Source organism: Leuresthes tenuis, unplaced genomic scaffold, assembly GCF_036924035.1.
Source record: "Leuresthes tenuis unplaced genomic scaffold, fLeuTen1.0.hap1 SCAF_18, whole genome shotgun sequence".
Lineage (NCBI taxonomy): Eukaryota > Metazoa > Chordata > Actinopteri > Atheriniformes > Atherinopsidae > Leuresthes > Leuresthes tenuis.
In genome coordinates, this window is record NW_027325372.1 from 10,277,768 (window position 1) to 10,304,380 (window position 26,613).

Sequence of the window (26,613 nt, forward strand, 5' to 3'; positions counted from 1 at the left end):
CAAGCATTTACAGATGGCTTTTATTGCAAAAACACAAAGACTTGACAGGTGTTTGGCTAACTGTTTAGTCTGAAAGCTTGTCATCACAGATTTTTCTGTTTGGTCAATTATTAATAATACCATGTAGATCAAATTGTACGGTGAAGAGTGTGCAAGGCTGTCTGAGAACAGACCCTGTTTACATTTCTAAGTTTATCAGTTTTTATTCCTGGGCAATTCTTAACAGTCAAATTAGACACTAAGTTGTCATTCAAAACTCTAATCCCCCCTCTAGGTTGGTGTCTTTGAGTGTCTTAAAAAAGGATGGTATTAAATGTCAAAGTGCTGTCATGCAGCGCGGTGCATCAGCAATCTTATATAAAAGAAATCCTGCATGAGGCTGCAATTGTTCATTTTTCAACAGTTTTTTCCCCTCATTTCTTCTTCTCTTCATCCTTTTTGCCATCTGGCTTGTTTCCTGTCTGGGAAGCCAGGGAGCCCATGGCGTTGCGGATGGCCTCGTTGTTTGGATCCACACCAGGCAGGTTCTCCAAGACACTCTGAAGGAACTCTGGGTCTTGCATGACATCATAATCATCCTCCTCCTTTGTAAGACCAATACCAGATGCAATAAGTTAGGATGGAGTATTGCATACATCAACACCAGTTTGTCATAATATCACCGTCTTAATCATCCTATGAGTCACTCTGTTGATTAACAGCAAATCTTGTTTAACAAAGCATTTTCCCCTGGTTGTAACTTTTCTGTTCATGGTTTCCTTAGTTTTTCACCATAAAACATTTTGGGAATCCGTTACCTAAATTCAGCATTCTATTGGCCAAGGCTGTGGTCATTGGTTTGGTTTTATAAATGGTTCTAAATCTAAATGGGGTTCAGCAGCTGCTGCTACTGCTGCTGTAGGTATGAAGCTAAATTCAAACTTAAAGTAGAAGTTATAAATCTTCTAAACACTAACCTGTGCACCTTCAAATAGTACATTTAAATGTTTTTTCCCAAAAAAAAAAAAACTATCACATCTTTAAAAACTGCTTAGAATATGGCTCTTCTTCCTTATTCAGTGAACGGATATCTATGAATATGCTATTCTGGCCCTGCCTACATGACCAAGGTTAACTCAGAGCTGCCAGCTGACTAGATGCTACCACAGTATTCCAGTTCCCAGGATGGGCAGCACACAGCAAAAACACGGCCAAGCGTGAAGCCGAGCAGACCAGAAGTTCACACACACCGCAGAAGCCCCTAGCTCCAGAAATGCTGGGCTAGCCCAAGAGCTCACTGCTGAAGAGCTAGGTACAGGAGCTAATCCTGTTCTCAAGCCCAGCAGTCCAGGAGCTGGCAGCATTGCTTCTATTGTGTTCTCCACCTAACCTGTAGTAACTTCTCCTCAGCTTGCAAGCTTCTCATTTCATCTGTTCCTCACAGCACATGCAAATTAGCTGCGCAGCCCCACCTTTCTAGTAGTCTGGATTGGTTGGCACCAGTTCCTCTAAATAGTCTAAACAATCATTTGTGTTGCTCTATGGGCAATAAGAAATCCTCATCCATAGTACTGATGGCTGACTTTGCTCATTAGATGTCTCTCAACACAAAAAGACATTTTATGGACACTAAAAAAAGGTGAAAAACTTGAAACTAGACTTTTAAAGTACTGTAAATGTAAACATTTTTGTCCAACAAAATCACAATGAATCACATTTCAAACAGACTCAGATAATGTGGTTGCTCGTCAAATTACTTTTGCGTATAAACAAGCAATTGGACTCTAACTGGCCTACTTGTTTTGTCCACAGCTCCTATCCTGGGCTGTGACCCTGAAGCAACAGTAGAAGCTGATAACGGAATAACCACGAGGAATAGCAGGAAGTAAAAATAAACAAGGAAAGTGTGCAGCGCGTGTAAAACGTTCAGAGCTTTAAAGCGGTCCAATCCATTGCTTTACATAATAATTTGCCCCAGCTACAGAAAAAGCTCACTAGTAACAAGCTGAAAGGGGACAAAAAGCCACGTATTGTGACTGAGTGGGAAATACTTTATTCAATATGTCGCTTCTGCTCCTATACTGGCATAGTGGGACAAAGACAGTAGTTCAATAAAAATGCCTCACGGGGCATGTAAATATACTGCCTGAAAGGTCTTTCTCCTAATAAAGTCTGTTTATCTATACAGATCATTTAATTGGGCATTTTAGAGTACACGATATGATGACTCACCTTGGCTGATTCTGCAGTGTCCATAGGGGCTCCAGTGTCCATTTCCCCATACTCTGTAAAAAAAAAAAAGGACTCTTATTTAGCTGAACACAGAAGTGTGACTGTGAATAACAGCAGTAACATTTATAGCTTAAATTTATGTGACAAATGAAGCTCACCTCCTCCAGCAAGAGACATCTGCATGGCGTAGGCTATCTGCTCCTCCTCCGTCATGCTGCTGAAGTCAGGAATCACTGCTGCACCGCTCTCGGGCTGAGATACAGACATCTTCAACAACGCCTCCTCCGATTCTGTGAGACGAGAAAAATGTTTCTAGTCAAATGCAAACAAACTTTTATCCAAGTTGTCAATCTTAGCAACTTTTTGCCAACCCTCCGGTTACCATCTGCGCTGGCTGTGGGCACGCCTGCCTCGGCTGCAGAAGCAGCAGCAGCTCTGCGGGCCTCCTCCTCCTGCCTCTGTCGCTGCTCCTCCATTGAAACACGCAGGGCCTACAGCGAAGGCACAGAGGCAGCACGATGAGACATGAAGAGAAAAAAGGGATCGCTGCTTCTAAAAAGTTAACTCTGGCAAATCCACCTGATTATCTGAGATTTCCCTTAACTTACCCTAAAAGTGGGAGTATAGAGCATTGCTGTCTGAGTAGCCCTGATGTGCACGACGCACAAAGTGAAGTTGTAAAAAGATATCTATTAAAAAGGTATAATCCTCTAGTTCTCTTAGTTTGAATAATCTCTGGTAGCTTTGCATGTTCCAGGAAGAAATAAAATCCCCAACTGATTAGTTAAATTTCATGTTAACAAATGTATTTGATAGCTGTTGTTTTTGCACCGTTTGCCCGTTTCAATGATGACCACAACCATATTTTCCAATATTCTCCTGTGCAGGATCAGCATTATTATGCATAACTGTGAAGTTTCCCAGCACTCGCAACACACATTTATTCATTGCTTACCAGAGCCAGCTCTGGATCAGCACTGGGGTCCACACCAAACTCAAAGTCGCTGGCACCAAGACCCATCATAGATCCTCCCTCACCGGCCAGAATGGGAGAGGACAGCAGCGCATCAGCCAGGCTGGGCCCAGGGGGCACTGTAACCAGGTGGGAGCCTGTTCCTTCCTTCCCATTTAGAGTGTTGATAAAAGCAGTCAGCTTTTCTGTGTTCATCTCCTGAATGAACAGTCAGACACACAAAATTGTGAATAGAGCATTGGATACTGAAAGAAAGAACATTCAAACTAATAAGAAAGTAAATGACTAAATAAAATGATTAAATAAATACATTTTGATCGCATAGATTGTAGAAGTGAAAATGGAGGATAAACCAATAATTCCTCACCTCTTCTCCAAAGTTGATGATGTCCACATTCACTTTCTCTTTTTTCAAGCGCTTTGCCATCTTGACAAGCTGCATGATCAGCAAGTTGGGACAGAAACAGTAAGGGATAGAGAGAATACACAGATGTAGATCAATTATATGTCTTCGTAAGACATCGGCATGAAAGGTGATGCAAGACTTCCAACTCACATCTTTTTCATTATCCTCCACAGGACTCCCAACAAAAGCAATGATCCTCATCTTGTGGTTTTTTCCTTGCCTGTGCTTTAGGGCCAGCTACACGTGGAAAAAGAAACAAAAAAGCAAAACCCCCAATTTACAGATCAGAGATTTGCTTCTTAACTTATGTGTTAAAAGAAAAAAATAATAAGAGTGAAGAATGAAATACTAGTGAACTGTTTGTAAACAGTTTCTCATCAGAACAGTTTCTCATTCAGGAACATATCCAGCTACAACAAACTCAAAGTTAAGTTTGCCCAATTAGTACCGTTTAAATGGGCAGATGTCAAACACTTTTCAGTGGAGAAGTATTTAAAAACAGACTGCACCCTCATCATTCTGGAGGATTTTATCTTTCAGGTCTACTTATATATAGTTGCTGATTGTTGTAAGTCATTCAAATTCAGATACCTGCATGGCTGATACTTTTTCCTGTGCTGTGACAAAATTCAGTTTAAATTAATTTCTGTTTCATCTGTATGGCGCAACCTAACAGCGGCCACCTCAAGGCAGTTTACAAAGACAGCAAAGTTGTCATTCAGCTTCAGTTCAAGTCCAAATCAGAAAACATATTTGTTATTTTACGAGTACATTTCACAATAACTGCGAAGATTACTCTTTTATGTATGAAACAGCAGATTACGCACATGAGCCACTCTGATGCCTGTGCAGAAGCAGATCTTTCCTGTGGGCTGGACAGCGTGAAGTTTGGACAAGATGCGTCCAGTGTCTGGTGTCAGTGTGGTGAGGACCTCGCAGTTACTAAATAAAAACACAAGCACAAACGCAGACTGTAATCCATCATCCGCAACCATGTGCAAAGGAACTGTTCAACTTTATCACAATGACTAACAAGGATTGTTCAATAAAGAGAAATGGTTACTTTGCCATGGTGATGAGGCCCACGTTGTTCTCTGGGTTGCTGCGTGTTTTTGAGTGGCAAACGATGTTGACAGCATCCTGTTGAGCCTGTAGCCTCGTTGGTAAAAAGTCTCCATTTCTCATGTATTCGCTGTTGTCCACACTAAAGGGGAGATATCAGTTTAACATGGCTTTCAGACACCAGTCTGGCAAACAGCTAGTTATCGTTGGTTTATTCCCATCACAACATTGTTAAAGCCTGGCAGAGGGTTTGCTTTAGTAAGACACCTCAGGTCAACTTCAGTCAGCTCCCTGGGAATCATTTCTCCCTCAACCAGGTAGGTGATAACAAGATTTTAACAACTCAAACAGAAAAAAACTAACTAGCACGGCTCGCTACCGTTAGCAAGTGGTGACACCAAAGGAGTAGCTCGTCTAAACAATGGCACCGTTAATGTTGTCAGTTCAAAATGTATATAAAAAAACCCACAAAAATGTAAGTCATAGCATTTCAAAATGATGTCATATATTTTAGAGAAAGAAATATAACACCGAGACCACATTTAGTTAAAGCTAACTGTAGCTACAATGACTCAGCCGGTCGACACTTCGTTAGCCGGCTAACCGTCACTGACTAAAATCAGTCAAGTTGGCCGGTACATTTGCTCATTATTGAGGTCGATTGACGACCTTATCGAGTATTTAACTACTACGTCCCCAATTGAACCGCCATTAGTTGGACAACTACTTTAAAAACATATCTTTAGAGTTCTTACCAGACCATAGTACTTTCCAGCCCCATTTTGGTAACTTCTTGTTGCTCTCTGTCGTAGTCTTACAAAATAACATACTATTGGACAGCGTCTGAACAAGGCGTAATCTGATTGGTCAGTCACTGTCACCTTCGATTTGCTGATGCAGTGTACAGTAAATCTAAAGTCAAGGTCCACTAACTAGCTTTAAACTTTAATTTTTTTCTATTTTTTTTATTGTACTCATAATTTTTCTTGTACAGCCTTGCTTTACAATGCCAATGACTCTCTCCAGTTATTATGATGATTATTGTCTGAGTACGAGGAAAGTAATATTGTAAAAAAAAAAAACAGGGATTGTAAGATTATTTCACAATCTATATTTTTTATATAAATAGTAAATATAGTACTGAATAAAGAACTTATTCATGTAGAAAATATCCCAGCACATGGGTGTCTTTGCAAAATCCAGCAACTTGATATGTGGTTATTAATCTCCAATACTGTGAAAAATCAGAACTCTAGACAACTTCAAGTATAGAGGTATTTTAAGCATAATTTGAGTCCACTTTTCTGTTTTATCCTATGATATTTCTATCTTGATGGGAGTGGTCCCCATGAGGATGACAAAAATCCCATCAATAGGGTGACCCAAAGATTCGCTGATTGGTTGGATTAATATGAGAATACGGCTGTCACATGCTATGGCCTTAGCAATCACCAGATCTCCACCCAGTTTTGACACCCATAGAAGATTCTGGGCCAATGTGTTTGAACAGCATCCTCTACCACCATTAATTATATACCAAATGAGGAAACATATTCAGAGTAAAAGTGTTCCACGCAACAGACGGTGTTAAACTAACTTGTTAACTCAATGAAACGAGACAACAAAGCTGTTCTGCTAGAACATGATGCCCTGTGGTGACCTGACAACTTATCAAGCCAGATCTGAGATAAAATACTGCTGTTGGTTTATATAGTTTTAGATTGCTGGGGCCAAAATACATTGCAGGTCTTCTGGCTCTTTATTAACCTTCTGGGCCCTTTAGGTCAACCGGAATAGGTTAAGTTTTTGACCACTGAGTTAGAACTAAACAAGAAGAAGCTGCTCTCAGTTTGTATGCATCATATATGTGGAAAAAAGGCTCTAATACTAATACTATTCCAGCTTCTTTTATATCAAATAAAAGATTTTCCTGTTTACCATCACATTTAATCAATTATTCTGATTTAATGTGTCTTATGTTGTCTTGTAAAGCCCTTTTCATCATCTTGTTGAATTTATTTATCTGAACAAATTTGCCTTCCACATAAGTAGTTTTTCCTTTAAATATGTCTCCAGTTTGTACATCAATAGGAAAAATGAATACGCCTGATTTTTTGACAAATACTTTGTTGACAGCTGAGAATGTCTGTAATGCAGTGTGTAATGAAACGGAATCAGTTTGTTTTTGTTTTTTTATTTAATGACTTCAGGTACAATTGTACAAAACATGACGGCCCCAAAACAGATGGAGAAACACAATAAATTCGGATTCTGTGAAAAGGCATTGTTGTGATCCTTGTACAAAGACGTGTGCTTTTTTTCTGTCATGCACAATTCCAAAGGCAGGAGAAGAGAAATACATAAAGAAAATACGAGATCGTTCAACAGTTGTTAAAATAATCGAAATAATGCAGCAACAATAAAACAAAGGTTTTAATTAAACAGCTGAATGCCTTGGATGCAAGTTTGTTGTGCTGTGTAAAGAAAGGCACAGTTTCAGCCCCTCGTCACCGTGAACAAACATTTTGGAAACAAGAGAAAAAACTAAACATAAAGCAATAAATATCACAATAAATATCACTATATTTACAGGTTTGGTTCATAGGCTGCGTGTGCTACTGCTTACATACCATTAACAGGTGATGTAGAAGATCCCAAATAATGCATCTTGGTCAGACGTTGGTCAACAAACCTTACTATATATTGCACAGCTTTACTCATTTTGACAAACATATATGGTGTAAACAAGAGGATTTCACTGCACAGTCCAGTGCTGTCAGACTGAACATCCAAATCCAATACATTTCTGCATTTTCAAACAACTGTGACACTTGACAAAGCAAATGTGGTCCAACCGTGACATCAGGTTAAAAACACTGAACACACACTCTGAAACCGGTTTGATCTGAATCGCAGTTCGACAGTTTGATGCACCATTTTGTTTTGTTCACTTTCACACAGCAGGCAGCCATCACCGTCTTTTCCTAATGAGAAATAGCTAATGTAAGACAGCCGGGGCCCATCTCATGAATCTCATTTTACATCTACATTTATCTCTGAAGGGAACACTGCCACGCAAAGATTACACAACTTGCTCAAGCAGCGAGAGTCGGTTCACCACAATAACAAGGCACTCGTGTGCAAGATCAACATCCTTGTAGGAGTTGCAGCATTGCATTTATACGAAGATTTCAATAAGCATAACAGAGCAATAAGAAAAATATCAAAACGGTGAAGGCAAGTCAACACAAATCAGGCTGAGACTATGTCATGCTATAAATGGCTATTCCACCTAAGTCTACAGCAGCAAACACATGAAAAGAGTGGTAAAGTGTAAATTATTGAAAGAAAATGCAGCACTTCAATGGTTATTTTGTTTTGTTCCCATGCATACAAGCCTTGTGCTTATTAACTAAAAGTTAGAGCGCAGTGAAGACAGTAAAGCTCAAGCAAGACTTTTATTCTTTGCTGCAACATGTTGGTCTTCGTAATGCTCTTTTTGCGTGATTAAATGCAATGTAGCAAATGTTTAATGCACACATAAACTAAACACAGACAGGCTGTCAGGGAGCACTCGGGTCTACATTGATGAAGTATCTACCGACATGTCAGCATGTCTGGAACTGCTACAGGTGCATCCGGCCTGGTTTCAGGTGTTAATGACTCGCATTCGAGTGTCCGTGCTGTGGACACTCAGCTGCAGCTCTCCCATTTAACCTGGCAGTACCGATATAAACAGTGTGGACAAAACAATAAAAATACATCACTATAGTATAGTACCAGAGCACAAACCGCCTCCAAAGTCATCAAGAAGTTGAATCAAAACCTCTCTGACACACCTCAAATATAAAATTCATTTCATAACCTTCACGAGGGCAGAATTGACTGCAGGACTGCTGAATCAGACAGTGACACCCTAATGCAGAGAGGTAGGGTCATATCTTATAGTAAGAAAACAGGGCAATTATGCTGTAATGGTAGATTTCATTTGGATAAGGCGCCATACAAGGTCACGCAGGATGTGCTGAGTAAACTGCAAACTATAATTGCTATTATAGCATGAACCAGAGTCGTCTGCAAACATATACCTCTCCTTTGGGTGAAAATGGGTCAAAATCGAACTTCTAAAGTCGAGCCATGTACCTCTGGTAAAACATGGTAAACTCGTGCAAATCAGTCCAGAGCGCTTCGATAAATCCTGCTAACAAGCAGACAAAAAAAAAACAACTGTGCCGACCGCATTCAATCCATAGCAGAGACAATTGTAATGTGAAACAAAATGATCGTGCCAGTTGGCAATAACGTCATTACGTGTTCTTTGAGTCCCCGTGACATGATTAGTAAGAAGCCTCGACGCACGACTCAACCTAGAGAGACAAGATTCAGTCCAAATTTTGCTGACTAACTCAGCAGCCTTGCTTCATGAGACAGGCCACCAGTCACTGTTTGTTGTGGTCATTAGTCAACCGCCATCAGTCACATTTGATCACATGTATTCCACGTATGCAAATATATTAAAAACCAACCACCTTTTAAAATTTCACTCGAACCTGAACATTAAAGGTGGCAATTTAAGATTCACAGTCTCTGTAGTAGTACATGTCCGTTAGAAGACTTAGTCGAATTAAACGGCAAGCTGAGGGTCACAACTTTGTCCAGCATCGTGGGCATTTACAGTAAGCCAAAGTAATTCCTTACAAAAAAAAAAAAGATTTTTTAATAAAGATGTGTTCCAAAGACAAATAGCAAGATTTTGTGTTAAAGGGTCTAAATCAAACACAGAGCAGAAACCTCTGAGTGGTGGTTTCAAAGACTGTATGTAAAATACAGACACAGGCTGGTGTCAGAAGTGAGGTCAAAGTGGAAATGCCTTATATTGCAACACCACCGATGACCACTAGTTGGCAGATGCTACACATCTCATTTAAAATAAATCTATTTCTCTCCTGAAATGCAAAGCCAATACATTTATCCTACAAGTCAACATGGCCTCATTAGTTACATTCAATCAGAATCTGTGTGGTGATTGGTCATAAATAAACATGTGTTAGGGATTGAAGTCACAAAAACAGCCACTTCGCTGTAGCCACATCCGTCTTTTATATGCAGTATCTTGGTGGGAAAGAGACACATTGAGCAAAGTTTTCATGAGCATATGCTACAGTAATGTGGTAAACATAAAAGAGGAATTCATTAAAAAAAAAAAAGTAAGTATGAAATAACAAGGCATGAATAAGGAGTTTTTGTTCACAAATAACACAAAAATCCTGATGTTACACTCTGTAATGAATGCTGGCTTAACTAAGCAAATCAGGGCCAAGAACAATATTTGGTAGTGAATACAGGCACTCCTATAGAATGAATGATAGTGTTCACTACCCACATTAACAAACCACAATTACTAGTGTCAGAACACAACAACTCCCTTACATACTATGTTGACATGTAGAAATCCGAGTGTAGAAAACAAGAACAGCAAACTTTTAAAATCCCACTTGGTTTCAATGTCATACTATATGGCTTTATTAGTTCTGGTACCTTAAATCAAATCAAGGGGGTTGAAGCATTTCAGCCATTTCCTCCAAGTTTCTTTTCTGATTCATTTGAGTCCAGTTTGATTTTCCACATCTACACCTGCGAACCAAAAGGACCAGGTTATAAAACTACTAAATGATAAGAAGTAAGAATAGTCCCAGAAGAACCTGCAATCTACTTACGGAGCACTTGCTTGTATTAGGAATGCTATCACTAAGTGAGATTGTATCCTCGGAGTCAGCAGTTTCTCCGAGTTGGAACTGAGCTCTGAAAACAAAGAAAGAGGAGTGAGAATATGAAAGATTGAGTTTGCCTGCAGGTGGCGAGGATGCTGTACAGCCTTCACAGAAGCCGACTTTCAGGGGCTTCTGGTTTAGAGGCATTTTGTGTCTGGGTGCAGTTTCATTTCCAAAGCACAAAGATCCAACAAGGAGGGTTTGCTTTCAGCACTGCCACAAACATACATTTATAACTGATCTCTAATTGGGTGTTAAGTCACTTCTTAATACTTTCTATCATTAGCATCTATGCGGTATGGCACCTCTAAATGACTTTTATATCCACTTAATGTGGATGATAAACTCATTTTTTACTTTTAACTTTTACCTCAAGGGGGTGCTGTTCTCTTGGTCCATGCTGGATGTGTTGTTTTCACCCACTTCCACTGACAAGGAGGTATCCTGAGAGTGAGACAGAGGCTCACTTGAGGGAGCTGATTCGGAGTTTGCCAAGGAGGAAATTGAGTTCTCTGGAGTGTTGACACCAGCATCACTGGCTGGTAAGGTCTGTGGGAGGAGGTCAGGTCGACCTGACTGCATGACTGGATGGGAGGGGAGGATAAGCTTTAAACGCTGTGTTGCGAAGGCAGCACATCACATGCTGGAACATGCTTGCACTTCTTCTGGCTACCCTACAGTTGAACCTGCTGCATTCTTACCGTTGTCCCCCTCTGTGTCCTCCCTGGTGTCTGAGCTGGCCTGCTGCTGGAGTGAAGGCGGGTGGTTGTTGATGCTGCTTTGGGTTGACAAAGACGGCCCAAAGCCAGCTGCTTTCTTCATGGGTCCGTTAGCACGGCGCTTTTTAGATGGGGAGGTCTTCACTGTATACAAGACAGAAAAGTTAAGAATCTAAACTGTGGAACTGACATGATGTATTTATCCTTAGATGGGCATAAAGTCCACTTACACAACATCTTCTTGAAGACGGTGGTGCACATGAACTTCTGAAATCTGTCTGCATAGAAACCTGGTCTGTGAACTGATACAGTGTCCTGAGGCGGAAAACATGTTTTTGTCAACATCTTTATTGACAAATGACACAAGCAAACAAAGAAAAAGAAAGCTACCTTACCCCATCATGAACCAGGGCTTTCCAGGAATGTTCAAGCTTCTTTATAAATCTGAAAAACATCACATAATCCTCAGTTTCAGCTGAGAAGTTACATAATCCAACATATGGAGAATGACAAAAAACTATAAAGCAGAACTATAAAATAGACCATTGTGGTTCTTATAAAGCAAATGGAGCTTAGCTTGGGCTCGAGATCATGCTATAGTCATGTCATTTGAACCCTTCTGACAGAACAAATAAGCCAAGTCAACCAATCTGTGTAAATAGAATGGATATACGGGTTTTAGGTTTACACACCATGTGTGTCACTGCTGACATCGTCTGTTGGTTTTTGACTGTTACTTAAACACAAACGAGCTGAATGTGCCAACACCGACAGATCGCTGACACTGCTGGAGCTCTGTTGATGTGTGTCGTTTCTATGTGGGCGATATTTGAATGTCAGACACCGAGAAAGGGCAAATATGTGCGCTGTTACCTATAGGACTGCAGAATGTCAATGATGCCCATGTACACCAGCAGCCTCTCCCCTTTTGAGTTTCGTGCTGGGATTCCTCCTGTCCTGTAAAATAAAACCCATTTATTGCAACGCCTAAAGTCAAGACTTCAGTGGAGTAACAGTACTGTACAGGCGAGCTGCCGTGCACACAATCTCTCTATGGACACAAGCACGCCGTCACTCACTTGTCCTCTGATTCCAGAGACCCCACGCCTCCTGCCTCTGCCTGGATGGCCTCGATAGCGGTGCAGTACAGGGACTTCTGGCCTTGTGGCTTCCTTTGGTCTGCAGCTCCTGCCACAGCCTCTTCGCTGGCCTGCTCTCGAAGGGCCTGGTCGACATTATGAATTCCCACTAGAAGGCTGTAGTCCATAATCTTGAAACTCTGCAGGAGCTGAAGGGAAATCAAGGAACACAGGTAATTAAAGACCTAATCAGAAGTTTTTCAGATAAAAATGTCACCTGTAAAAGATGTGTTTGCTGTAACTTTACCCATTTTTTTTTGACAATGTCATGTTTGGAATTTCATATTCATGTTCATGTGAAAGTTCTCACCAAGCAGTCTCTGTGCATGGTCTTACAAACAGCACTGTACATGTCCCCCTCCAGTATCAATCCCCCAGGCATGTCATGATTGAAATCCAGGTCCTTGTACGTGGGCACGGACTTTTCTCTCTCTTTGGCTGACGCTCGCCGCTTGTAAGTCGAGCCCTTTAGGTCAAATTTGAGGTGCATTCGCACTGCACTCGGCAGCAAATTGTTCATGACTGCAATGCGAATGTTTTTACCGGCTGCCTGGACACAGTACAGCCCATAAAACTTTGGTAGTAAGGTCCGCTTGTTCTGGTTCAGGTTCTGAGGAAGAACACAGAGGATGGAGAGAGCCGGGTAAAACACATTACAAAACATATCACTGTAAGTAACCTGCAAGTCAAACGAGTGAAGCAAACTCAAAACACGTGTTTGCTGAATTCAACAATCAGTCATATCCCTGAAGTGTAACTGCAGACTTCTTGATCCAGTTACAGTTGTGTTAAAATAGCAAATAAATGGTGGAAAGGTTGGGTTTTAGAGGTTGGGTTGTGAGAAGTACTCACGAGCAGTCAGCGTCTCACCTTGAAACAGCGGTCAGACTGCTCTCAGTTTGGAGAGTCGGGGAGAATTCTCGGGGGCCGGTTCACTAAGAAATATCCCTTAAAACATGCTGCAGTGTAACCTGTTCCCTTCAGTTCTAAATATTCATCTATCACCTGATGTCTTTTCATCAGAGCATTCAAAATTCTGCTAGTTGTAAATCTGTGACGGTGTCGTCACACGACATGAATAGGTGGCATAGAACATTCAAGCACTGAGGATTACCATGACCTGGATGACTGCGAATCTACAGAGACAATCAAATGGACATAATCTGTCACAGTGGCGATGGAGGAGAAGCACATCTGGCTGCGTTTGTCAATCCAAAATGACAAGTCAGTCAGAAATGATCACAAAGATGGAACGGCCTATTTGAAGGAACAGATCGTCCAAACACTGAATTCTGCTAGAGTCTTGGACACACCCCCTAAGAGGATTATGATCGCGTGATTTTCTGTGTGACACAGTCAGATGCACAATTCTGCACATTATGTTAGAGCTTACCATAAAGTATCCTGGCAAAAGTTTCTGTAGAAACTCTGCCTCTTTGTGCTGCACTGTCTTAATGATGAATTCATCATCACTGGAGACATAAAATAGAGATCCACTGGCCCCGGAGTTTGACAGCTCAATCAGTGGCTCATTGCACAGAGAATACTGTAAAAAGAACAAAAGCAGAGTGGTTAGGCGAGGGATACGAACCCAACCTCCGCCTCTCCTGTGTCAACACTCCATTATTCACACTTCCCCAGTTTCAGTCTTCTTAGTTACTCAATCACTCAATTCCTTTTGCAGCTCACAGGCTTTCTTCAGAGGCTGAGTTTTTGGCACATTTTCTGAGTAGAATAGTTGCAGGGAAAACAAAAGTACCATGTAGTCATCAGGTCGGATGCCAAACATTTCTCTGAAGTAGCGAAAGGCGACCGGGGCATACGTTTTAAACCTGAAGTCTCCATAGTGGTGGGCCGGTGTCAGGTTACTGCCCTCACTGCCGAAAATAGACAACAATACATTCCAGATAAGGGCGGCAAAGCAAAATAGCGCCATATGTATGTACTGGCAAATATACTCACAAACAGTAAATAAAGAAGAGAGTCATTAATCCTCACAACCTATTCTTACTCACCTGGGAAAGAAGATGCTTTCCACAACCTCAAAGTCCTGCAGCAGCACATCTCTCTCAGGTTTCTGGCTCAGGCTGCCAACAGTGTGCGTGATGCCTAACTGGATAGCACCTTTCAGAGCTGATGATGTGGTCTGGAAGAATGCAGATGCAGGTAAGGATAGCTGAATGTGGGATTTTGCTGTCCTCCCGTAATTGAATGACACTGCGTGCATCAATACGATTCAGGGATTTTATGAAAATGTTCTCTGAGACTGGAAAGTCATACATTTGTAAGGGTAAAAAAAAAAACCTACAGGTTCCCTAAGATTTATATCACAAATTAAGGAACCATTTCTTCAGTTTGTAAAGCTCCATTAACCACAGACACTGTGAGTGAACCAGGAATGATACATGTGCATAGAAGAGAGGAGACCCAACATGATTCACAATCCTGCCACTTGCTCCTTTCTTTGTAGTCTCCCATATAATTCAAGGGCTGTAATCAGGAGTATCGTATTTCCTTATTACAGTTTATTTTGAATCGATTTATCTTCTACAGACATGAGATGTGGGAAGCAGTCGTGTCTGAGGTGAGAGGAGGTTGTGGCTCTTTTACAAAAAAAAAGTTTTCCCTTGGGTTTGCCTTAAACATATTCAAGTTAAATCTCCGATAATCGGAGTATTTTCTCTCTCAAATTGAACCCCCTCCCTGAGTCGGTATTTCTTTTTCAGCCAATCTGCCGCTAATAGACAATTCCAACCAATGCCATAAATATGACTCAACAAGATAATACAACAAATATGTTCTTTTGACAACTGTACAGAGTAAATTATTCAATAATCCAATAAGAAATCAACTGTCAGGTAAAAAAAAAAAAAAAGCTTGGTTAGGTAAGAATTAGACGCCGTCTTCGTTAGCACCTTTTTGTACGTCGTCTCTCCTGTGGGGTCGATTCCACGATGGCCGATGGTTTTTTTCATGGCCTGCGACATGCCGATGCTTGGACCCTGTCAGCGCGAACACAAAACAGAGGAAAGTTACTAAAGGAAAAGAAGTCAGAAGTCTGAAGCAACATGGAACATTCTCATGCTTCAAACAGGAAGGAGAAGAGGACATGTCAGCATAATATTGGTAAATTACACCCTGTTTAGGACTATAGCAATCTCTACTTCCTAACTGACACAGAGCTACAGAACATTACACATTTCCTCCGACAAATTAGTTATTCCTCACCTCTGTGGTAACATTTTTTCGGGCTCCGGTTGAATCTGAGCGGAGAGAGAGGAGGAAATAAACGAGTTAGACAAAAATCACGCACAGAGGAGAAGCAATGAGTTGATCTGGCAAACAGAGTTCTTACACTGGATGCATTAATATCAAACAACACAGCTTACGTCACTCCCCACTACTGAAAACAAACAGAGCAGATGAACTCTGACACAAGCAACAAGCATGCAGACACACCTTGTTCTTTACCTCTGAAAGAAGACAGTGCCCTCCAGAACTGACTCTGCAGGTCTTTGTATGCATTAGGAGGAATTAAATAAGGACGCTATTAAAGTGATTTCATACAGCGCCAATAAAGACCTAGAAAATTCAAACACACAATGGCGCTAGTTACACATTCTAGAGCGAATGTGAGTGAGATTGATTAATGTAAAAAATTCACCTAAAGATAAGCTGAGCATTAAAACACTGTAGGGGAATCTGAAGTTGACATTGGTTTGTTTGGACGCCACACTGTACTCCTGTTACCTCCAAGTCTGTCTTTTGTGTACAAAACCTCCACGCATTCCAACTTCAAGATAGCGTTTTCTGCGCTGAAACTGCCTGTACTGTCACATCTCAGTCTGTCGCTACCCTTCATAACCAACGGGATAAACATATCTGTGCCCTGCATATACAAAAAGAAACCCATTCTAATGAGTTTCGAGAGTAAAACAAAAAAAAAAATACTCAACCCTGAAGATATTTGGAAATATTATTATGAATTTACTTTGATAAATAGTCCAAAAACTCGAGGGGAAAGAGTTTCATCATAATATCGGCCAATCAATTAGCAGATCTTGCATTCAGCAGCACAATTAATTTTCTGTTGGTATGGCCCAGCTTCCCTCAGTATTTCCTCCCTACCAGATTTGACCATTTTGAGCCGAACAAAACACGAGCTAACCAGGCAGCAGTGCTAGTAAACAGAGGCAATGGGAAAGCAGTTCAAACAAGATGCTGGTGCTACTGTCCCAGCATGCAACACGGTGTGACAAACCTCAACGTTCTACAAGGAGGTTATGTTGAACATGACAAAAAAGGAGTAAATAACCCAGATCGGGTTGTAGAGATGTAATGAGGCTGTTTGTTGCAAAGATCTAGACAATCAAGCATTTTGAGAGCTAAATCTCTACTGAAAACAAGAAAAGCAGAATATCTGTCTTCTACAGTTTTGACCAATTCATTCTTAAAATAACTCGATCGCTACACCTGGCTGTGAGTGTTGAGAGCACATAAGCTTGGTTCCATATCGACATACCCAAGCACGGTACTCGAGATCAGCATCATGTATACTCAACACCTCACAATGTTTTGCTAATGTGAAATAACTGCCCGAGTAAAAGGCGACACGCTTCACGTTCAAGGAAACATTTACTTTCTTGGCAACACATACATTAGAGGGCCGACCTGTAAGACTTTCATTATGTAAAGAGACACTCTCATTTACATTGGAACCTTCAAGAGTATTTTAACTGAACTTAAAGAGACAGTCATAGACACCTAATGGGTAAAACAACTTATACCTTGTATGTGCATAAACTAAAAAGCTGAGATGACATAAACTGAAGTCAAACACCCATGATCTTTAAAAGGCAGGTGGTGTACAGTAACACAGTACTTACTAGCAGTGTGGCCCTGAAGCCCTGGAGGCTCCTCTGCAGCTGTGGCCATTCAAACCAGAAACTAAACGGAGGAGTTTAATGAAACTGGTTCCTTGTTAAGCTTTCACCATCAAATTTCTCGATGAAAATAGCTCAAGCAAACGTGGATCTGTGTAGACAAACAGGAACTCGTTAAAACAGACATTTCAGAGTACTTGATGCCACAATTCAAAAGAAACGGCCACGTTGACCGGGTCTGCCCATGGAGACTCGGGACAAAAACTCGAGAAGACCTCTTAACCACTACGCTAACACGTACTGTAGGTTAACTCGTGTAAGGACCTTAGGAAAACAAACACGAATCAGAATACCAGAACATGTTTCGACTGGTTAAGATGACACCCAACGAAGTGTCTGTGTTGCGATGTTTAATCAAAGAGAGGCGAGAAAGCTAGCTGCTACCTCCGCTTTAAGGTTAACCGAGCGAATCACACCCACAAATACCGGCAAAAGACAAAAACAGACGGTCAACTTACTCGAAAATTCCTGTGGAGGACTTCTGAGACTTTCCCGAGAAAGAGAAATACCTCTTCTAAAAGAAATGTTTCCCCCAAAACAAGTAAACAAGGAAGCAATGCGGAAGCAGCAGTTTGTTGATGGGCTCAGCTAACCGAAGGACAAGCTGCACTTCCGGTTTACTGTGGGTTTTTCGCAATAAAACGCACAATTGCAAGGCCGCCAAAATACGTTAATGTGACGTCAACGTTAAACATGAGAAATGTCACATTGCCGTCATATTTGGTGAAACATGATACAACAAAACTGAACAACAATTCCAACCTATTTCAGAGGATTTCAATATTTATTTTGAAAAGTAATGAACATAATCACGTTTCCTCCCAAAACTAAAAAAAAAAAAAAAAAAATTGCGGTGATTTGGGAACTTTGATTAAACATTGACAACAAATACTAAAACTTCAATCATTTTACAATGGGTTTTTTTGTTGTTGTTGGTTTTTTTTAGATAAATGCTCATATACATTTGATGACAGCAGCACATAAAAAAAACTAACTCCTGTGCTTCATCACCATTTGTTTTAACAACACTTTGTAAGCATTTGGAAACCGAGGCAACCAAGTGTTGTAGGAGAAGGATTGCATCTATACATTTTGCATGTGGTTCTACTGTGCTCAGTGAGCGGACACTTCCAGAGCTAACTGGAATAGTTTGCACCGAGTGTGATACTGCTAAAATGAGACTTTGCGCCTCCAAATCTGAGTGCATGGTCATTAGTCAGAAAAGTTTGGGTTGGTTGGGAGGGAATTTCTGCCTCAAGAGGAGTAAACAAAATATCTCAGGGTATGAGTGAGTGTGGGGGATCCACCGGACTGTATCCTGTGCACTGGTTACGGAGAAGAGAGAGCTGAGCACCGGGTTATGAATTCAACTGAGATTACAAATACAAGTGTGATAAATTAGCTTGGATGAGGAAATCAGAAATCCAGGAGGAGTCTACAGGTTTGGGTTGGACCCAAATGCATGTTCTGACTTTGCTGTCCAAGCTGCAGAACACAGAGCTAAAGTATTTCATCCCCTACAGACTCTTTGCTCCTGCTCAGACTCTTCATATTAAATTGTAACTGCACTTCTTACACAATAGAACTGTATCACTGCTTAGTATGATTATTTCAACCTCTTTGTATTCTTGTACAGACAAACATTTTTTTTTACCATGTGTTTTTAGTATTTATCCTTGTGGCCTTTGTTGTTTGATGTGGGCTTCTCTCTGTGTCTTTTAATTGCACCTTTGGGGATAGTAAAGTGCATTTGAGTTTGAGTTCAGAGTGGAGTTGCTGCTCCTCTGTGTAGAAAGGAACCAGATGAAGTGGTTATTTTGCTCTCTGGAAGTCTCTCATGGGATGTGTTTTGGGGAACGTCTCAATGTGAGGAGACCTTGGGCAGTCCCAGAACGTGTTGGAGAGTGTTGATCTTAGGAATACCTCTGTGTATCCGGAGGAGCCGGAGCAGGTGGCTGGAGAGAAGGAGGTCGAAAGGCTTCTGCTCAGACTGTTGCCCTTTCAAGCTGGTCCCAGGGTGGATGGATGGTGTTTTCCTGTTCTTTCTTAATATAGAATTTGAACTGCTCCACAGTTGTATCATAATTTTCCATCCTTTGTCATGTTTTTGTGTCATAGTGTGCCAGATGTTTTCTGTTTAGATATGTGCAGAATGTGCTTTGGTGTCATCTTGGTGAGATAAGCAAGACCTTTCCATAAAAAATACCCATATATACACCTACACAATAACAGAGTAGGCAAGAGAAATACTCAGAAATAATATATATATATATGTGTATATATCAGTTGCTTTTCTTTTATATACTTACAGTAGGAGTATCATGAGTTGGATGACTGAGTAAACCACACAAAAATAAAATCTTTCCATATTATTAAGGACCAATGTTGCCTTCTTGCTGGCTTTGAAAGATGACCTGATGACAAAGGCCCATAAAAAACTGATGTATTTAATGGGTTTTATTAATGTTTTTTGCATACAGTAGTTTTTTATCTGCACTTGTATCCTGCCTACAGAAGAGTCAGTGAGCACTCGTGTCAATCTGTTTTTAATGCAGTCCCAAGGGCCATTCAGTATTGCTTCTCCTACCTTGTACCTTATATAGAAGGTAGGTATTGCTTCATTTTTCTTTATGCTTTAATGATATTATGTTCCACAAATGTTGGCATAAAATTCAGAGCACATATTATTATGAAAAAAATAATTTATAGATTTGTTATGTTGTATTTCCACTGTCCTCAATCAAATATAGTGTTGAACTTATTGCAAATCATTGCATTCTGTTTAAACTGACCTTATAAAAAAATGTAGGGGCTTTATCATAACAAGGTTGTTCAACTGATAGATAAAGAAAAAAACATTTAGGCCTTGAAATTAATTTATAAAGCTTAACAAAGTTTTACATGTGTATTTCTAAAGAGGAATTAAAAGTAAAATATGTCAACTGCAGAGAGGCTCTCCTCGATGTTTAATTAACATATATGCACTACATAAAGTAACACTACACCACAGCAAAACAAATAAATGAATAAAAAAAATCTTTATTCTTCTTTTGTTTTGAAAACCTGAAACAGGACGTGTGTTGGCTTCATTCATGAATGTGGTATGGTGTGGACTGTCCTGGATCACATAGTGCAGCACATACTCACAGCATGCCTCAGTCAAGATGTTTATAAAGTGTTTATTTGTGACTGCACATTTCTGCTCAAGCCAGACGGAACACTCCAACTTTATGACTCAACACTGGAAATTTCACACCCAAGCAAGTCCAGCCAACCATAACTCAAAGTCTACCACAGCCCCTTCTTTAGCTCCGTCAAAATACATGTATAGGCCTGTCAGACTGTGACTACATATGTCTTACAGAGAATCATACGCTTTACAGCACACATTTTGTGAGAGTTGAAACAGTGAGCATTTTAACTATATCATAAACATGTGTTTTCTCTTGCTGGGAAAAAGCTTGGTTAACATACAGAGCTGATAAAGTAACTCAGTGGGATTCTATTGTCGTAACAGAGCATGAACTAAACCAGTAATTCCTGTCCTCTTTGTGAGTCCAGGGCAAAGGCAAACCACTCTATTTATTGTTCTCTATCTACGTATGTCACTGAGCACTATTCTGTCACTTCTAGCAGGCATTTGAGTCAAAGGTGAAACCCTGCACTGGTGACATTACGGGAGCAACGTAGCCTGCTGTTGGGCTGTAGTTGGGGTTTGGCAGCTCGCTGTTGAAGCAGGTCCACCTGGCTTCTCCTTCATATTCACAGCACTCGTATGCCAGTGTCATGATGGAAGCTTCTTGCTCACAGAACTGCGACAGGGCTTGTTTCCACTGTGAACAGAAAATACACATTCACAGAGCTGACTTGCATCTCCAGAAAATCAGAGCAAATACTTACAAACTCTCATCAGTTTTTGCTCACTTAGTTGATTTTTACATTTTTATACAGTTTTTTCCAGTATCTGTAAAATACAGGAAATCCTTTAAAAGACTGTTTTTTCTCTCTTTTATTTGTCAACGCTTTGCTGTCCTTATGAGTACTGAGGTACTTTTGTTCAAATTGAGTTTAAATTCAGATGTTTGTATTTAGTTTTACAGAAGAAGATAAGTAAAAAGTAAAGTAAAAGCCGAGTAACAGCATAGCTCCTTTGCTGTGCAAAAACTGACACATCTTGACAGAAAAATAGGACGCCCTGACCATTAATAAGAACCTTATCATTCATAGATAATAAGACCAATAACCACTCTGCTTGTGAGACTCACAGCTTGCTGGGCGCAGCAGACTTTTTGGTTGGGTTGCTGTGCTATTTGTCCACTGCAGCACAAACTGTACCACGACTCCAGGCGGTTGATGGCTTTTCCACAGCGGCGTAAGTGACTGAAACTAGAGGCTGGGAAGAAGCTGTCCGGGTATCTGGGACGACCACCACCGTGGGTGCAAATGGCATTGAGGTTCTGGGGGGTGGGACGGGCAGGTGGGAATGGGACATTTGGTTCCTTTCTGGTTTTCTTTTTTGTCTCTGTGGAAAATAAGCACAAACCAACACAGAAGTTAGCAGCATCTCTATATAATATCAAGTATAAATGATAGACGAGTCTATAAGAAGTTACCTCCAAAATATGCACCAAGAAGAGTCATCAGTGCAATGATCCAAAATACTCTGAGTTTTCCAGTTAAAGCCATGGCTGTATGGCGTTGAGGCGGGAGTTTGATTCTGTAAAGGTACCTTTCCTTCCTACTAGTACTGTGGCAGGATCCTCGACCAATTTATATGAGTGAGTGAGGAGACGTGTGAGAATGAAATGTTTGATGTGAAAGCTGGAAGTGGGAGTGGAGGGAATGTGGTGGTGTGTGGGGGGAGCTGTCAAGATAAAAACAGAATGTGAACTTTAGTTATTTTTGCTGATCTGGGCAAGTAATCAGCAAAGTTTGCATTTCACCAAAGATATCAGGCACCCTAAGCCCAGGATGATACACAAAAGTATGAAAATAAACCCTCCTAATCGCAGAAATATCTGTTTTTCATAAGAGAACACAAACACATGCCAGTACAAACATTAGCTGTGGCTGGGTTATGCAAGTGTGCAGTGAACTTGCGAGAGGTAATCCATTTTCATTTCTGTGGCAAGAATTTACAAAATCCCTTTGACCACATCAAATGCAAACTCAAGGTAGACCACAATGTGCTCAGGATGCTACATTCAGTGTATTTCGGGAGAGAGAAGTCAAAACCTTGAAATCATGTCACCTTTAAGTTGCATACGTTTGATGCATAAAGTACAGACAACACCACACTGTCTTCAGGTTTGCTTTCTCGCTTTTCTAACAACTCGTCAAAAGTCACAAAGTTGACTCGACTGAAGAAAAAAATTGTTAAAGGAGTCAAGCTAATTTGCATGATGGTTTAACAGAGCGAGGACAGAGTTTCCTTTGACTGTTCAAGCTGCCTTCATGGGAATGATGTTAAGCATAGGTTAAGAAAAACTACTCAATTTATAGTGTTGGATATCTGATGTCTTTATGGTGTTTTTTTTTTTTTATTTGTCCCAGTCAGACAATCGAAAGTGATGAGTGATGCGATCATCTTACCTTTACCTCACAAATTTTTCCATTGAACCTGAAATCCTAATTTCCTGAGCACTGGCAGAATAGATGTCACTTTCGGCACATGATGCGATGACGAAAAAATACTGTTTCGAACAGACAACAGCAGGATACACTGAGTGAACTGCCCCCACATGTGTATGTTTCTGCTAATAAAGAACTTGTCATGTCCATGAACTTGTCTTTGTTTTCAACTCGCTTTGACACAACCATCAAGGAGCAGCATTGTGTGAGGGGAAAAGCCGTTTCATATCGATGATTTGTTATCATTGGGGAGAATACCATCTGGAATACTGGTGAGTGTGCTTTTTCCTCCCAGACATATTTATGTGACATTGTTAAAACATCTTTTATAATCTTTATCTGCCCCCTCATTTTATTTTAATGAACACAGACTGATGTTAGAACGCCCTAAACTGTGAGAGACAGGGGTCAAAACCAAGGTCCTTTAGCAGAGGACAACAAGACTTCTTGAAAATATGTAAGAATAATTATTCTAGCACATGGCACATTATATTAGACCCAGGCATTCAGGTCATGACTAGGCAGTCCACCTCCATCCAGTGTTTAAGGAACATACATTTGGGAACCACAATGTAAACATGATGGACAAAGAAATATAAACAAGCTGTTTTAGTTAAGTGGGAATGACCATCTTTAAACAGGGTAGTTGGCTCACTTAACCACCCATTAGCCAAACCCAACACATCCCTTATTAGATACCTTCACTGCTAGCACACTATGATTCCAACATGAGGTTCAGATGAGTAACATCCCTCAGGTAACTGTAAATTAATACCTAAATCTCTCCAACGGCCAGTTTGAACCTCGGAAGCCTTTTTTGAATGAGGCATGAAACATCTTTTAGGACCATAAAGAAGTCCAGCTGACCTCTTCTTAACCAACCAAACAATTACCATGACCTGAATGACGGAGAATAGAGAGGTCCAACTCAACACTTTTCATACAGAATGTAATAAGTATGAATATACTCCCATGTCGTTATTCTCTTTTTAATTAACTAGAGTGGGAAAAGATGAGGTCTTAGCTTCTTTTATCTTTGCTGAGAGGGCAAAGTGGGGGAGAAACATGACATGTTTCTTACACCATTCTCATTTCTTTCCTAAACCACAAAAAAATAAAATAAAATACCAAAGTCCTCCTCTTTCGTTTTCAGCTGAAACTGGATCAGCGTGTCTTTTGTTATCAAAGGATGGTTAACACCAACTATAAATGTGTGTGTGTGCATGTTATCTCCAAAGCAGTGCCATTTAAATTCCAAACCGTGTGGGTAGAGAAAAAAACTACTCCTACGGAAAATGAGTAAATCACTCACTGAAAGTTTTCCACCTCCTAAAGTCCAAACAATCATATTTTTTTCCGACAGCATTATGCTGAAAAGATGCTTATTTATTGAATCTCTTCCTTTTAAAGTGAAGTTGTGTGAAACACAAGTCATCAGTGTCTCAGTGGCCTTCTACACAAAGCGGCTCACAGGCATGTCTGGACATCGATGAACATCTGTCTACTTTGTTGACAGGTCTGTCAGTGAACGGTCATCTTAACATGTCACACACAATCTCTGCTCAATTTGTAACCTTCATTTCTCAAAAACAAACCACATTTTCACAAAAACATGAGACAGAGGGCCATCTAATAATCATTACTCTGTGTGACATTAATGAAAAAAAAAGTATACGCAGCTATTTTTTTTGCATTGGTAAGCCATGTCTTTTTTGCACAGGGGACCCATAAAGACATCTGCTGGGTCTCCTTGTATTGCCAGGATTGGAGCAACAACAACAACAGCAGAACAGTATGTTCCAAGGACTATGCTCTTCCAGAAAGAGATCTCTGATGTTGTTCCTGGGATCTGTTGAAACCACTCTCCCAGTTTGGAGGGGTCACATCCCCAAGTGCTGCAGTTATCGCTAGCAACAGTGTTATCTTCACTTCCCACATATTTTCAACTTCCTCTTTCAGCACTTGGTATTTTTCAAGCTTCGTGTTCCTTCTTCTTGGTGTTGCTGTCACTTGGGATTGCCTCATCTTTCACAACTGCCTTTTTTTGTAGTTGACCACAATGTCCGGTTGGTCAGCCTTCACCTGTTTATCAGTCTGGATCTGGAAGTGCAACAGGATCTTAGCTCTGTCATTCTCCTCCACATTTGAAGGTATCTCCCACTTTGACTTTGCGGGTTTAAACCTATTCTCGGTACAGATGCAGATTAATTCGGTACAGATTAATCCAGCCACTTTATTAGGATGTTCTGTGTATAATGTACCTGTCTGCATCTGCATGTCTCCAGATCAGTTTGATTCAGAAATGTGAAAATACAATGTTTGGTGTTGTACTACATGTTCATATTTTCTAGTGCTTCGAGCAGTATATGCAACTGAGAGAAATCAGGAGCTGTCTATTGCCTAATGTCCAGCAGCATAAATGCAGTGTGCCTTTGAAGAGACACAGCAGCCCCACATATCCTGTACGATACATCATCTCTGATACTCTTGATTAGGGGAAACAAAATATAGCATGAGCTGTTAATTTTATCTGTATATGTTTGAGTCACTGCCCTTCCATTCTTTACATTTCTCACATCAATAGTCAATAGTTTTTTTGTGTTTGATTTGAACAGTTTGATTCATTTACAGATTGAAAGCCATATATCATATTTCCAGATCTGACTGTGAAGATGAAAGTATTATATATATATTTGACGAAGAAGAATTTTTAACAGCACTTTATTTACAATTGGTCCCAAACAAAACACACAATTTACTTAATAAAAGGATCAATCAATCAATTTAAAAAGGGTGCGAATTGCAGTTCTCCACCAGCCACCTGGCACAAAAGCCCCCCATGAGCCCACTGATGTGCAAAGACATTTATGTTTCCGGTGACTCTGTGGAAGCAAAACTCCAGCCTCAGTCTGGCTTTAACGCTGTACTTCCACAGCGTACCTGAGGAGAAGGTCTCTCTCTTTCTGTGAGCCTCTTCCTCCAAAGCTCCAGGCACCTCTCCATCAGCTGGACAGAGCGTACCCCCAGAGCAGAGTCCAGAGCTTGGCTGTAGGTCAGTGCGGGTCCTGCTGCATCCACCAGCTGATTCAGGCAGACGATTTTCGACCTGCACAGCGCCCCCGTCAGCCCAGGCACGGTGCTGCAACACACATCCAGCCTGGCACCACAAATTAGAGGCTCCTTTAACAACCAGTACAGAGAGTCACGCTTCTCACTCATTTCATGTTTAAACAACGCCCAGGATTTAAAAGCACTCTGACAAAAAAGGAGGCAACCCACTTACTTTTAGAGAATTAAAATCAGTTAAAAACAGAGCAGCATCCAGCCCTAGGTTGTTAACACGCCTGAGTATGCAGCTGGCTACGTCCCGCCACACCAGATCTTCAGGTCCACTCAGATATCTCTGAGTAAACTGGAGCCTGAAGGTGGCTGTCCTACTAGCCAGGTGGACCAGGCCTTGCCCCCCCTCATCTCTGGATAAAAACAGCAATTTAACCATCTTTGCATGTATCTCTGCAATGAGACCGGATGGAGGGTCCAGACAGGCTAACCTGTGCCACAATAAAGAGGCCACCAGGTTATTTATGACCCTGCCTCTAAAGGACATTTGCGAGTGGAGCCACCTCCACTTAGCCAGTTTGCTGTCTACTGTTGCACTGATATTGTCCCAGTTTTTCTTCCTGATGTCGTTGTTCCCTAGATAAATACCAAGGTACTTTAATCCTTCTTTTTTTCAGGTTAGGCTTTGAGGGAGAACA

At 40.8% G+C, this 26,613-nt stretch overlaps 3 protein-coding genes across 6 annotated transcripts; all 3 read right to left on the bottom strand.

The window, feature by feature from the left end:
* Positions 1 to 4: 4 nt before the first annotated feature.
* LOC140275518 (26S proteasome non-ATPase regulatory subunit 4) lies at positions 5 to 5,477 on the bottom strand. The gene is made up of 10 exons (XM_072371000.1): positions 5,408 to 5,477; positions 4,654 to 4,794; positions 4,418 to 4,532; positions 3,741 to 3,827; positions 3,552 to 3,620; positions 3,167 to 3,382; positions 2,594 to 2,702; positions 2,370 to 2,501; positions 2,212 to 2,264; positions 5 to 584 (listed from the first exon to the last, which is right to left on the bottom strand). The coding sequence occupies exons 1-10, from the start codon at positions 5,431 to 5,433 to the stop codon at positions 414 to 416; spliced, it is 1,119 nt and encodes a 372-aa protein (XP_072227101.1). The 5' UTR covers positions 5,434 to 5,477; the 3' UTR covers positions 5 to 413.
* A 4,674-nt stretch (positions 5,478 to 10,151) lies between these two features.
* LOC140275516 (phosphatidylinositol 4-phosphate 5-kinase type-1 alpha-like) lies at positions 10,152 to 17,791 on the bottom strand. Of its 4 annotated transcripts, none has more exons than XM_072370996.1 (16): positions 17,683 to 17,791; positions 17,168 to 17,315; positions 15,510 to 15,544; positions 15,197 to 15,283; positions 14,297 to 14,427; positions 14,041 to 14,158; positions 13,675 to 13,827; positions 12,592 to 12,891; positions 12,222 to 12,430; positions 12,016 to 12,099; positions 11,538 to 11,586; positions 11,373 to 11,457; positions 11,125 to 11,286; positions 10,794 to 11,007; positions 10,370 to 10,454; positions 10,152 to 10,286 (listed from the first exon to the last, which is right to left on the bottom strand). In XM_072370996.1, exons 2-16 carry the CDS (start codon positions 17,214 to 17,216, stop codon positions 10,281 to 10,283), a joined length of 1,767 nt encoding a protein of 588 aa, XP_072227097.1. In that variant the 5' UTR covers positions 17,217 to 17,315; positions 17,683 to 17,791; the 3' UTR covers positions 10,152 to 10,280. The 4 variants fall into 4 exon arrangements, with proteins under 4 accessions (XP_072227097.1, XP_072227098.1, XP_072227099.1 ...); XM_072370997.1 differs by lacking the exon at positions 17,683 to 17,791 and adding an exon at positions 17,489 to 17,560; XM_072370998.1 differs by lacking the exon at positions 17,168 to 17,315 and having other exon boundaries at positions 17,683 to 17,725.
* A 2,592-nt stretch (positions 17,792 to 20,383) lies between these two features.
* Positions 20,384 to 22,084, bottom strand: LOC140274791 (extracellular matrix protein 1-like). The gene is made up of 3 exons (XM_072370154.1): positions 21,838 to 22,084; positions 21,490 to 21,746; positions 20,384 to 21,057 (listed from the first exon to the last, which is right to left on the bottom strand). Exons 1-3 carry the CDS (start codon positions 21,908 to 21,910, stop codon positions 20,854 to 20,856), a joined length of 534 nt encoding a protein of 177 aa, XP_072226255.1. The 5' UTR covers positions 21,911 to 22,084; the 3' UTR covers positions 20,384 to 20,853.
* Positions 22,085 to 26,613: the final 4,529 nt, after the last annotated feature.

What these genes read in the sequence shown, in the direction of transcription:
- LOC140275518 (XM_072371000.1), bottom strand. Translation starts at nt 5,433, where the DNA reads ATGGGGCTGGAAAGTACTATGGTCTG. An exon ending in CTGGAAAGTACTATGGTCTG is followed by an intron (nt 4,795 to 5,407) that starts GTAAGAACTCTA and finishes TCTCCCCTTTAG; the next exon opens with TGTGGACAACAGCGAATACA. An exon ending in ACACTGCAGAATCAGCCAAG is followed by an intron (nt 585 to 2,211) that starts GTGAGTCATCAT and finishes GGTCTTACAAAG; the next exon opens with GAGGAGGATGATTATGATGT.
- LOC140275516 (XM_072370996.1), bottom strand. Translation starts at nt 17,216, where the DNA reads ATGGCCACAGCTGCAGAGGAGCCTCCAGGGCTTCAGGGCCACACTGCT. An exon ending in GGACACAGAGGGGGACAACG is followed by an intron (nt 11,008 to 11,124) that starts GTAAGAATGCAG and finishes CCTCCCATCCAG; the next exon opens with TCATGCAGTCAGGTCGACCT. An exon ending in GAGAACAGCACCCCCTTGAG is followed by an intron (nt 10,455 to 10,793) that starts GTAAAAGTTAAA and finishes CTTTGTTTTCAG; the next exon opens with AGCTCAGTTCCAACTCGGAG.
- LOC140274791 (XM_072370154.1), bottom strand. Translation starts at nt 21,910, where the DNA reads ATGGCTTTAACTGGAAAACTCAGAGTATTTTGGATCATTGCACTGATG. An exon ending in TCTTGGTGCATATTTTGGAG is followed by an intron (nt 21,747 to 21,837) that starts GTAACTTCTTAT and finishes TATTTTCCACAG; the next exon opens with AGACAAAAAAGAAAACCAGA. An exon ending in TCTGCTGCGCCCAGCAAGCT is followed by an intron (nt 21,058 to 21,489) that starts GTGAGTCTCACA and finishes TTCTGTTCACAG; the next exon opens with TGGAAACAAGCCCTGTCGCA.